This window comes from Branchiostoma lanceolatum, chromosome 2 (assembly GCF_035083965.1).
Source record: "Branchiostoma lanceolatum isolate klBraLanc5 chromosome 2, klBraLanc5.hap2, whole genome shotgun sequence".
NCBI lineage: Eukaryota > Metazoa > Chordata > Leptocardii > Amphioxiformes > Branchiostomatidae > Branchiostoma > Branchiostoma lanceolatum.
In genome coordinates this window covers 2,781,218-2,793,728 of record NC_089723.1, presented here as the reverse complement: position 1 = coordinate 2,793,728, position 12,511 = coordinate 2,781,218, and the positions used below count along the sequence as shown (strand labels likewise).

Sequence of the window (12,511 nt, the reverse complement as noted above, 5' to 3'; positions counted from 1 at the left end):
TTTGGTTCATTGAAACTGCTCACTTTTATATTGCAACATATTAGTACGTTTTTGTACTATCATCAGACAACTTGCTACAGTTTCACAAACTCCCCTGACCGCAAAAAATGATCACAAGTTAGTCAATGGCCCATGCTCAATACCATAAGCATTTGAATGTAGATCTCTATTAATAACAATGTCAAACAGTCAATGTTAAGTTATTTTGGGCTTCGTTCATGTTCCATATACATAAACCTCTTCATCATTTTGAATGTAGTGAATTTATCGTTTTTACCTCCAGACGTCTGTTAAAGGCGCTGCCGGAGTCCGAGAAGGACCCGTCGTCCCTCTGCAGCGCGAGGAGCCACTTGGCGGCCTGGGCGATCACCCGGGAGTCCAGCGGGACGAAGCGCTGCATCACGGACAGGGTGCGGATGACGAAGGCCGTCAGCCTGCAAGATAAACGCAATGTTGGGTATTATAAGCCACATTAAGTGAGGGAAATGCTTAATCCGTCTGTTCCAAACTTTTCAACTACATTGTATAAGTAATGACTATGCTGAGCTACAAACTACAACAGCTCTTTTTTCTACAGCAGATACTTGTCCGCTCTTTCCAACCTCAATATGCACACTTCAATCAATCCCTGAATCTACTCACATGAATGCAAACATCTTAATTGTATCTCATAATAGATTACAAATCATAGAAAGCAAACACGGTAGGAGGACACCCACCTAAGATCTTCCTTGTCTGCACCATTCGCCATAGTACTGAAGGCTCCAGACATTTGACGATAACGCATCAGCTGCTGATAGCCTAGGAAGGAAAGTTGCTGAGTGTGTTGAACATCACTAGGGCCTTTATCGGTTACCGTTCTCTGACTACTACTAACATGCATAACATGCTTCCCTTGAATGTTATATCTGGGATGATTGGAATACTTGATACTCTATACGGTTTGTTTGATATCAAAGTAGTCTACGTACTACGTACGACTTAATTTTGACCGATTGTTGCGAATCAACTCGGATCATTATGTGGCAGCAAAAAGTATCTGTAGAAATTCAGAAGTCAAGCATGTATGGACGGGTAAGATAAGTATTTAGATAGTTAGTAATAGAAGTAAGATAAGATCGATTAATGCAAAATAAATTTTGTGATGGCGAATAATTAGGAATCCACTTATTTTTGCTGCCGTACCTTGTGCCAGGAACTCCACGGCCCTGGCCTCGGTCTGCCTGTTGACCTGCCCCGTGTCCAGCAGGTAGGACAGCACGGTGGAGACGGAGAACAGCCGGACGGCCAGAACCTCGCCGTGGTCTCCCGGCAGCCGCAGGAACTCATCCATGTGGTTCAGCGCCGAACCGACAAGGTAACCTGATGTGGTGTAAGATCTTTGGATTAGCTCTCATGATACATGTCAACGTCGAAAGACGTCAAGGTTTACTTCAAATGAATACCATACTGACGTTGGGTAGAATCGTTAGATTAGCATCGTCGAAAGAACCCAAGTCTACTTCAGACGATTACCACGGCCAGCAAGTCAAGAATCTCCTCATTAAACTTTCCAAAAAGGCTTAAATGATAATGACCTTTTAACCCGGCAACCTTCGAGTACGAAGACCCTCGCCATTGCCAACGACGTCATGTTGTTTTCTGCGATCACGAAGCTGCACTTGACAATTTTGCCTGTGTTTCAAGCTTGTGTGCGTATCACAACGGTTGCTTCTTTGCCCAACCTACCAATCAACGTTACTGATAAGCATTTTTGGTACAAGGAGATACAGCTAGCTGTCTAACGCTTTTGTTGCTTTCCAAACCAGCATGGGTACGTACCAACAGAGGTGAGGGTGATCTCTTCGTTCACACGGTCAGGATGCAGCAGCAGTTCCAACGTCCTCCTCACCGGCTTACCAGCTGGAAGGAAGGGGGTCAATTGCAAGTGACGTTTAAAACTATATTATAAGCAATAATATATACTATAATTAGAGTCTTGCGATCGTTCCAGTATGATATGATCTTATGATCGTGATAGTAGAACATCTTTTCAGCGAGTTTGATGCAATTATCTTAGAAAACAAATTTTACTAACGAACAAAAACAGACGCATCTCTTACCACTTGGGCAGAGGACAACAGACTGGGTTGTTCCAAGGGTGATTCCAGCAGGCTGGAAACAAAGCAGTAAAAGTAAGTCATGGAGATAAGTGAGAGTGTATTGTAAAGTCTTATGCCAAAACTGCAAACTTTGTGTTCTTTCTCTGCTTCTGTAGTATGGTAAGATATTGTATACAGTCTAGAGCTATGATACGTAAAATCCAAAGAACAATACAAATGTACTGCGACGTTTCATGTAGTCACTATCCTCATCTAGCGATTTTACTGAGAACTGCAAGCTAGTATTTCTATTCAAAAGTGTGCTCTCACCACCACGTCGACCTCAGTTGACATCATCTCAGCATGCGTTCTGTGCGTGGCCAGGACATCCACTCGCTTGCGCCCCCTGGCGGTGGACAGGAAGTTGACAACGAACGAGTAGTTGGCCTTCCCGTGCGGCGGGAGGTCCAGCGGGTAGGACTTGAACAGGTCCGGGGAGAGAAACGTCAGGGATTCGGGCTCTGCTAGACTCACCATCACCTGGGATAACCAAAAACAAGGAACATTGATAACGACAGCTGAATTACAGCACCTACATGTAATAACCAGGGACTAAACATGTTTTAAGCTATGACTATCTTTATGATATATTATCATATAGCCAGATGACGTTGACCAATCATAAGCCTCAATTCCATATCGGTTATTGACACCATAATACCATAAAAGCGTTGCTCGCTCGGTGATTTTATTCGGTGGTTATAGCAAATGACCAGGCGTTATGACACCATATACACCTCGGGGCTGGTCATTAACTCTTACATATACCAGATAATTGATTGAGGACAATAGGTGACAATACAAAATGGGCACAGTACATCGTAGTACCTGGGCCCTTTACAATATTCACAACGGTACCTGGACGTTAATAATGTGAAGCAACAACAGTAACACTTGGAGAATGTCTTCTGATAAGTGTAGCAAATGGTTATTGCACACATACCGTCATTGGGTCGTCCGCATGGTTGCACACACTTGCCGTTACCACGACCTCTTCACCACCGGTCGCGCTGATTGGTGCGTCCAGGTCGATGGAGAAGTTCTTCCGGGTCATGAACTCCACGGGGTCAGCGATGCCGAGTCCCATTTCCGGGTGCAGGGCGACGGCGTGGATGGTCCACCGCCCGGCCTTGTCCGGGATGGTCGTCTTGAATATACCCTCCCCCGTACACTCAACTCTGAAATCAGAAAAAAAGATTCAAAATCGTATAGTGACAGTTAGTTAAGTTGCTTCTATGTGACAGTTTGACCATTTGGCAAGTTCAAAATTATCATCATCACCATTTTGCTTAAAATGCTTAGTCTGTCTTTTTCACTTCTCTGTCTCTTGGATTTAACTTGCTACATACACCGTTTGGGATGCATAGATTCTAGATTTTACCCATGCCATGTTTACAAGAAGAATATACCCCGATTTTTACATGTTATATCAACTTGGTGCGACGCCAACAGACTCTGCCATTTTACTTACGAAAAATACCTTAAAAAAGGGTAGGAAGATATCAGAAGAAATATGTCTCAATTGCCAAAGGAGCATCATAGTGATTTGATCGGGTCAGTGAAGCCATGCTTGTCTCGAGCATTGATGTTTCTGACCTAGGGTGAAGAGATGCTGCTACAGTAAGAATTAGTTCAGTGCTTCGATGAGTGGCTCCCTACGGCCTTGCACTGAGCGAGTTCGTTAAAAATATTGTATTAACTTTGAAACTGCCGTTCCAAATAACCTAGGCAACCGACATACGAGGTACAGTTCATCACACCTTAACGTTTGCATGGAGGAAAATATCCCCGTGCTATCCAGTGTAGGCGTCTCCGTCCATCCGTCTCTAACAACGCACCCTGTCCGATGCCTGAAGGACTGCAGGGCGCGCGCCTCGGCCATGAGGAAGTCCTTATCCCGCGGCATGAAGTGCTCGTTCTGAAGCGCCTCGAAGTTCGCCTCCTGGATCTTCCTCAGCGGCATCTGCTTGCCTGTTTTAAACAAATACAAATTGATCTTATTTGATAACATATAATATGGTGACTGAGATTCCGTTGTACAAAGTTACGAAGTGTGATATATTTGTGTTACTAAGTCGATGAGATGGCTTGTGACACTTGACAAGGCCAAACGCGCTTGATGCCGTTGATAATATCCCTTGGAGACCCAAACTGTGACTCAAGGGTCAAATATCACCTAAGTTTCACGGGCACCAATTTTTATAGGAGCATTTTTTCATTACGAGATGCTGTGAGAACATTCGCTACCTTTTGAAAAAAAATGTAAGTCCGAGTTGTAATATTCTCGTGCATGACAACATTCTTCTTACTTTTTTTTCATAAAAAACTCCTTTATTATTTAGGTGTGTTGAGATGGACATTTTTCTCATTAGCATTGTATATATCTTTATTACTGCACCATTCAGCAATTGCAAGAGCAACAAAGACGTCTTCCTCACCTTTGTCCTTAGCCATGCCGAACTTCCTGAAGTGATGAATGCGGAGATCCGTGAACACAGCCAGGCCGGAGTCCTGTAATCAACACACAGCGGAGATCATGAGGGGACGCACTTTACAATAAGGAGCTGACTAAGACGGCGGGCTCGCTTTCTTCTCTGACAGAAAGTCAACATGCGGAGAAGTCTCGATAAGAGGCCGATGGTCCGCGGTAGCAGCGCTATTTTGTTTACCATGTCAGGACGGGAGGCGTTATAAGAAGTCAAACAGTGGCGGGTTTGACACGAACCAAAGCGGTGCCGCCGGACCACCCATGGAACTGTGGTAAATCAAGTGCTTGCAATTTGATACAAGTGGCCTATAGAACTTCCTTCCTTCCTTCCTTCCTTCCTTCCTTCCTTCCTTCCTTCCTCCCTCCCTCCCTCCCTCCCTCCCTCCCTCCCTCCCTCCCTCCCTCCCTCCCTCCCTCCCTCCCTCCCTCCCTCCCTCCCTCCCTCCCTCCCTCCCTCCCTCCCTCCCTCCCTCCCTCCCATGTCAGGACGGGAGGCGTTATAAGAAGTCAAACAGTGGCGGGTTTGACACGAACCAAAGCGGTGCCGCCGGACCACCCATGGAACTGTGGTAAATCAAGTGCTTGCAATTTGATACAAGTGGCCTATAGAACTTCCTTCCTTCCTTCCTTCCTTCCTTCCTTCCTTCCTCCCTCCCTCCCTCCCTCCCTCCCTCCCTCCCTCCCTCCCTCCCTCCCTCCCTCCCTCCCTCCCTCCCTCCCTCCCTCCCTCCCTCCCTCCCTCCCTCCCTCCCTCCCTCCCTTCCTTCCTTCCTTCCTTTCTTGCTTTACCTTTTTCAATCATTCGCAAAAGAGGCAACTTGTACGTACTACGTAACAGTGTCGTTTTACCCACCACACACCGTGATATACTTCTATATGAGGAATATATTCAAAGTGTGGATCTACTTGCACACGATAAGGGAGGGCTGGAAAGTCCACTCTAAAGATTTGACAGCAACCTAGAAGAACTACGGTGTAGCCGGGATAAGACCCCCCCCCCCCCGAACGATCCAGAAGGTAGAGTGCTAACCACTAGACCACAGAAAGCTAGATTGAGAATCACTAACCTGGAAAGCGGTGCTGGCGTCGATGTCCATGTCGGTGAGTTCGAACACGGGGATGAACGACATCAGCTTCGGGTCCATTCCCGTCATCCTTTTCGCGCGGAAGGCGCTGTAGAGGATGCTGGGATCGTAGGGCCCGGCTGTCCACGTGTCCGCGGTCGGTAGTGAGCCGTACGACATCATCTCTTCAAAAACCTTCGAAGGCAGAAAATGCGTCTTCAAAAATTCAATTAATCAACGGCATTTCGACAAAACCCTATAATCGATGTATTTTTGCATGTTTTCTTAATCATTGTGCTTTTATGAACGTATGAAAATAAAGCATTTCATCCACTTGATATTTTTATCAAGGGAAGTACATTTTCAAAGGCATTGTGGAGCTTGAATATACGTCGAGTCATGAACAAGTAGAATTGGATGGTTTCTAACATTTCGCTCTCGAAAGTTATAGATGACTGTTGAAATTCAAGCTTAAGTTTACCAGAATGTTATTTCAATTTCAACTTCTGTTAACATGTTCATAAAAGGCGATGCCGATACTGTAGGGTTGATACACATTATGATTTTACAATGGTAAATATTGAACAAAGGAAGCTTTTTATAACATTTTATATGCTGCCCTCAAATTTAGAAAACAACCGTTAAACTTTGGTCTAGCGGCGTTAGTATCTGCAGTAATACCATATCAGGAGAGAGAGTGTTCCCGCTGTTCAGCACGGTGCGTTTGGGGGCTCCGTGGGGGGTCTCCGACACCGTCATCCCCACCACCGAACCCGGTTCCGCCTCCACAATAATCCCCGCCTCCTGGCCCGGCACGGGGTCGGCAGAGATCTGCACGTGGACCTGGGAAAACAAAGATTTAAGCAAGGTTTCAACATAGAGACAATCGAGAGAGACCTCCGACCAGGCAACATGAGCTGGAAGGACCCAAAGAGGCCTGGGGAGGGCAGATATCTGCACATGGACCAGGGGGAGGGGAAATTAAGATTCTAGCAAAATTTCAACATCGAGATAATCGAGATGGGCATTAGAGCAGTCAACATAAGCTGGAAGGACGCAAAGAGGCACGGGTTGGTAAAGATCTGCACATGGACCTGGGGAAGGGGAATCAACATTCTAGCAAAGTTTTAACAATCGAAATTGACCTCCAATCAGTCAACATGAGCTGGAAGGTCGTATACAACGAGGCTGAGATACGAAAATGGACCTGGGGAAGGGAAATTAACATTCTAGCAAAGTCTCAACGAGAGAGACCTCCGACCAGTCAACATGAGCTGGAAGGACGTCAAAGGGCACGGGTGGACAGAGACATGGATGTGGACCTGGGACAGAGAAAACAAACTTAAAATTATAGCAAATTTCCAACATCACTGTGTAAGCCTATCTTTTCATTGACAACCGTATTCTATTTTCATCCGACTTTCCTTAAGACTTGTTAGTAAAACCTCAGTTACTTTAGTTTTCACTACGTCTAATTGTATATGTGTGATATATGTTATAAAGGAAGACGTTCTTGATTTATAGATTTGCGTAGTCTTAAAGCTTGTTACCTCTTTTGGACTACTTACATCTCATGAGTTTGACCTTGACCGGGGAAATGACCTCTTGTATGTTTACATGGTCTAATGTCAGAAGGTGTTGCTTATACAACAGACCACTTCTGGACACTTGAAACTGTTTCAACTGTTTCAAAAATAGCAACAAACAGTCGATAAGATACCTTGTTGTGGAACACCTCCTCAGTATACAACATCAAAGCGTCCGACACGACCTCTCCGTCATCGAGCACGTGATAAACAACCAACCAGCTGGCAGGAACCATCGCCTGGGTCACGTTCAACGTTAGCAGGTGCGCATGCGTGTTGTTCCCACGTTGTTCCAGGTATCTAAGTGGTGCTTTGGTTGACTGTATCGTTTGACCCCGTGATATTATCTGAAACATTTCATACGAAATGACTAATATTGTATCCATGAAAAATACAATTGTAAGTCAAGATTCCATAATGAAAAATTGACGCTCACTACCGCCACTGGAAATGCTACTAACCTAGTACGTTTTTTTTTTTCAATGATAATGTAGCGTCAAAAAAACTTGACATCTACCTGTACTTTCGCTATTTCTGGTGTTTCTAGCACGTTTCCTAGCAAAAGTTTAGATATCGCCGAGTCTTACAATTCGGCGACGCCTATGTAAAGTATGCATGTATAGATATTGAACAAATCTTATTTCTTGGCACCAACTTTTTATTGGTGAAATGGTCTATAAAGAAATTATTATGTAACAAAGTTTCTTTACTAAAAGCATATCTTTACAAAAAAATCTTCCTCGTTATTATTCTATGATGGATATAACTTCAAACTTTTCAAGTCAAAGGTGAACAAACATCTGTCGTCACAATCCAGTTAGTGTAAATCCAAACCTTTGAAGGGCTCTCAATGAGCCTTGTTTTGTGGTGAATTGAAATAAAGAAAGGAAAAGTTGAATCTACCTCCATAAACAGAGACCCCAGTCTGTGCGAGCTCAGGACCTCTATTCCGGCCTCCCTATCCACGCGAGGCTTAGCATCGGGTGGGACTATCCTGATCGCGCATGCGCTGGGAGAGTTCCAGTGCCACAGCTTCATGTAGACCGTGCGCTCGTCATCCGTGAAGGCAAACCCGTACTTGGACGGACGGGCCGAGTTAGGGGCGGTGGCCTGGGGGGTTAGCAGGTACAAATTAACACATCTTAGTGTTTGTAGTCACGTGATTATGACGTAATGCATCATCCGCCATTTTTGGTGTGTTAAATATGTGTTCGGAGTTATCATTGAAAATTTAAAAAAAATATTCTAAACAGTTGATTTTAGTTTCCCAGCACCTCGGCATGCTAACATGGCCTTTTACCTCTATATATTTTTGCTTTTATTCCGAATCATTCTCTATACTATAAAAGGACAATTCAAACTCTACAACTGGATAAGATTCGGAGATTTAATTCCGAACGTTTCGAGTGACATCCATCACTCTTCTTCAGCGTCACACATTCTCTAAGCTCTTTCTTTCCCTCTTCCTCTGCCTCTCCCGCTACCCCTCTTCATTTGTGTCGTCATCTATACGATGTTCGTGAGTATATTCCCATGTTATTTTCCTCACCTCTATGTGCAGCTCCTCGACTCCAAAGGGGACGTCGAACGCGTAGGAAATGACGCCGTGTGACGACTTCCGGGTGATTGAGGCGATGCGGTCACCGTCAGCGAAAGCGGAAATGACGACACGAGTCAGTTCGGCGGGACTTCCGTCTGGCGTCACCACGGCGATCTGTAGGGTAAACATAGGTTTCCATGACGACGACATATGCACAATACCGTGAATGGTAATATACTAGTTTCCTAGATTAACTTTTAAAGTAATCATAGTGTAATGATGAAGCAAGTTATTTTTATTTCATCCCAGAAAATGTTTGAGCGTAAATCGCATAATAATAAATCGCATCATATTCAAATTAATATCAATAATGTACAACACATAGATTAAAGGTTAAGTAATCGATAAAGTTATCGCCTTCGATAAGTCATTTTTGTCATAACATATTACACGAAGATATTTGAGTTTTAATAACGTCGTCCCAAGCCACTCGATACATTAATACATTTAGATTGTGTTTATTAGAGCCATCGTGAAGGCAGTTGTGTCACTATTCTGTATAATTTAAGTTGTAAATGGAGATTATGTTGATACGCCGATTTGTTATTTGTTATGATACATATCTTTCAAAATTTCAAATCCGAAGCCACTTGTATGAAATGCACCCACCTGTCCGTACACAGGCAGTCCCGGCTTGAAGTATTTATTACTAGTCGGGAGAAACGCCAGCTTCAGCGGGACACGTGACAGCGGGATGATGACGTAACTGCTGTTCTCGCTGCGTGACGTCACGTCCTCCGTGACCCGGGCGCCTAGCAACAGCGTCGCCTTCCGCGGCAGCCATTTTAGCCCAACGGCGGACAGGGGAATGTCGAAGTCTTGTTTTCCCTCGATCTAAAGGGCCGGCAGATCGAAAATGAAGAAGAAAAATGCCATTATGTGTTGTTTAAGAAACGCATGCAAACTTATGAATAATATTATAATATAAAATGAATAAGTTAAGATAATGTGTAATCTTTCAAACGATTTGCATGTGAACACTAACCTGACTTGTAAAACTGTGCTCTCCTATACCAAATATGGTCATGTACAGGTCCACTTGACCTATGACAGGGCGGCCATCGCGGTATCTGTAACATCAGAGTGACGTCATTATCATGAAAAGATTAACTTTCCACCAATACAAACCAAATTATATCATTAACCATAAGATGATATTTTCTTCAGTACTAGCAGCCGCCATCTTTAGATCTGGAGCTGTTTCTTGATGAGCTAATTGTTCGTATTCCTCCCAAGTCCGGTTTTATGTTTTTTCTTAAAGAAAAATCACTGAAGAAAGATAACTTATACTCACTCAGCAGAGACAGTTCCCTTCACGGAGGAGTCGGACGATGTGAGGTACGAGCCCGTCTTCATGCTGATCTTCACATGGAACTTTGGTCTCTCTGAGAAAAACAAAACCCGTCAGACCACATCTACATGTAGCATTTTTTTCAGCAAATTATCAAGCCTTGTTCTTAACCTACATACCACGTTACGAAATAAACGACGCAGAGAATAGCATGGTCAAAGGTATATTACTTTATTATCAATCTTCAGGGTGGTCCCTTCAGTTAACTGAGTAACTGATCTCCAATGGAGCCCTTGCAAAGTTATAAAAAATCAGGATACAAAGCAAGGATATAGAGTTAATGCACTAGGATGTACGTACCAAGTGTGAGAACATAAAAGGTTGCCTCTTGAATCTGCTCCTCCTGTTGATGAAATAGAATGAAACATTTACCAAATTAAAAATTGGCTTCTCAATAGGAGTACAAACATCCTCATGAGTCATTTAAGTTGACCTGAGTCCAGGAGTATGTAGGACTATTGCAGTAGACATACAAATATGTAGCCAACACAAGACAGTGACGCGGTAACAGCACGCTAGCAGCATTTTGGAACAGGTTACTTACATCCACAAATACAGTAACCGTCCACTCCCCTTCAAGAACGGCTTTGGCGAGCCTCAGAGACCTCGTGATCAAACCTTTAGGAAAGAAGAAAACCATCTGTTTGTGTAGCTACCTCTAGCGCACTAGTCTCAACTATTAAGAATAACAATGTCTTACCAAAAGACCAGACAAAAGGTTTATTATCAATTAAGTGTTCTCAGGTTGTTGACATAGGCTATAAGTTCACCAACAAAGGAGTACCAAGAGTATTTGGATTTTATCTGTTGGAATTCGTTAGACCTGGTGACAAGAAAATTGTGCCTAGAAGAGGCAGTGTAGACTGATATCCAAACCCGAGTCTCCTCACCGCAAATAGGGGAGACTCGGGAGCTATAATAGGTTTTGATACCAGGCTAAGGACAGTGCGCATGTGTAATTATAATATAATAAGGTCAAAGTTTCCATAATCGGAGACACCCAACAATCAGTATGCTGTCATTATATGAAGTAGTTAAGTTCTGATACCATCGGGGGACCGAAGACTGTTCCACGAAATTGCCTCAAACCCGTGAATATCCTAGGTAAGGAAAAAGAAGCTGTTAGAGATTTCATCTTTTATGTTTCTGTTAGGAAAAGAAAACTAATCAAAATCCTAGCAAGACATGTACAGTTGGCATTATGAACACAAAGATGACTAAAAATTAATAATGTAAAATGGATTTTTAACCTTTTCTAAAAACATGTGACTGTACCAACAGGAAACAAGGGAATGTGTGAAAGCCTACTTACCGACACAACGATGTTTACCTAAAGGAGGAAATGTGAGAAAAAAATGTCACGTCAGCAAATTATTATTGACATTTATAAAATATGTAAAAAAATATGTAAAAATGCAAAACTGTTCTGAAAGTGAACTTGATATTCATACCCGCTCCAGCTCGACCGGCTTCAGGTTCCTGTCCACAAAGATCGCTCGGATGTAAACTGTGGAGAAAAAAGGAGGATGGGTTAGTAAGTAGAAACGACAATGAAGAACCAAAACGGGACAATGATAATGATAACGAAGCAAGAAAGGGGAAGAACTGCGCTAGCCTGTAAAGCCATGCCTTAATTACCAGAGTTATTTACCCAGACTTGATGTGTTAAAAAAATCGGTTTTCTCTAGAACTAATCGTAGAGTAGAACTCGTTGCCACCAAGTACTGTCGGAACATCTTCACTACACACATGTACCTTTAAAGGACGCTTACAGCTAGATGTGCAAAGGCTTAATGTGCCAAGTCGTTCAGTGTAATATGACCAGCTTCTACAGCGCCGCGTGCCTGTGAAGCTGGCGTGGTACGCCGAATGGTGGTAATACTAGCAACCATTCGGTGGTAGAGGCTAGGTTATACCGGTTATATAGATATAGGTATAGATACTGACCTTCCTCCCCAGGCTGGTACACCTGCTTGTTCAGCTCCAGGAAGGCCGAGAAGCTCTTGTCCAGCACGTCGACTCTCTGCGTCTCCCCGAAGAGCTGCACCTTCCCGGTCCAGCCCGTCACCCGCAGCTTGTAGTCCCATCGTCTGTGTCGGTGTAGTACCACAGGACCGACCTGAGCACAAGGTAGGGATGAAAAACATCAAGACATATCTTTGCTGAGAACTTTAGAATCTTCCTGGTTCTACCTGTCACCCACAGCTTGTGGTCTCACCGTCTGTGCCGGTGTAGCGCCACAGGACCGACCTGAGCACAAGGTAGGGATGAAAAACATCAA

General features: G+C 43.8%; 2 protein-coding genes across 2 annotated transcripts in view; both read right to left on the bottom strand.

Moving 5' to 3' along the window:
- LOC136427189 (alpha-2-macroglobulin-P-like) overlaps nt 1-7,622 on the bottom strand; it is a 37,175-nt gene extending 29,553 nt beyond the window's left edge. The window contains exons 1-12 of the mRNA XM_066415964.1: nt 7,414-7,622; nt 6,375-6,536; nt 5,697-5,888; nt 4,580-4,652; nt 3,902-4,112; nt 3,085-3,319; nt 2,412-2,621; nt 2,103-2,154; nt 1,822-1,902; nt 1,186-1,362; nt 720-801; nt 278-434 (exon numbers count right to left, since the gene is read on the bottom strand). Coding sequence (XP_066272061.1) covers nt 278-434; nt 720-801; nt 1,186-1,362; nt 1,822-1,902; nt 2,103-2,154; nt 2,412-2,621; nt 3,085-3,319; nt 3,902-4,112; nt 4,580-4,652; nt 5,697-5,888; nt 6,375-6,536; nt 7,414-7,515 — 1,734 coding nt within the window. The 5' untranslated portion in view covers nt 7,516-7,622. The remainder of the gene's footprint in view (nt 1-277; nt 435-719; nt 802-1,185; nt 1,363-1,821; nt 1,903-2,102; nt 2,155-2,411; nt 2,622-3,084; nt 3,320-3,901; nt 4,113-4,579; nt 4,653-5,696; nt 5,889-6,374; nt 6,537-7,413) is intronic.
- A 403-nt stretch (nt 7,623-8,025) lies between these two features.
- LOC136426478 (C3 and PZP-like alpha-2-macroglobulin domain-containing protein 8) lies at nt 8,026-12,508 on the bottom strand. Its single transcript, XM_066415141.1, has 13 exons — nt 12,449-12,508; nt 12,178-12,349; nt 11,682-11,737; nt 11,543-11,560; nt 11,279-11,330; nt 10,775-10,848; nt 10,531-10,573; nt 10,174-10,264; nt 9,865-9,949; nt 9,489-9,713; nt 8,829-8,993; nt 8,183-8,389; nt 8,026-8,052 (listed from the first exon to the last, which is right to left on the bottom strand). Exons 1-13 carry the CDS (start codon nt 12,506-12,508, stop codon nt 8,026-8,028), a joined length of 1,275 nt encoding a protein of 424 aa, XP_066271238.1.
- Nucleotides 12,509-12,511: the final 3 nt, after the last annotated feature.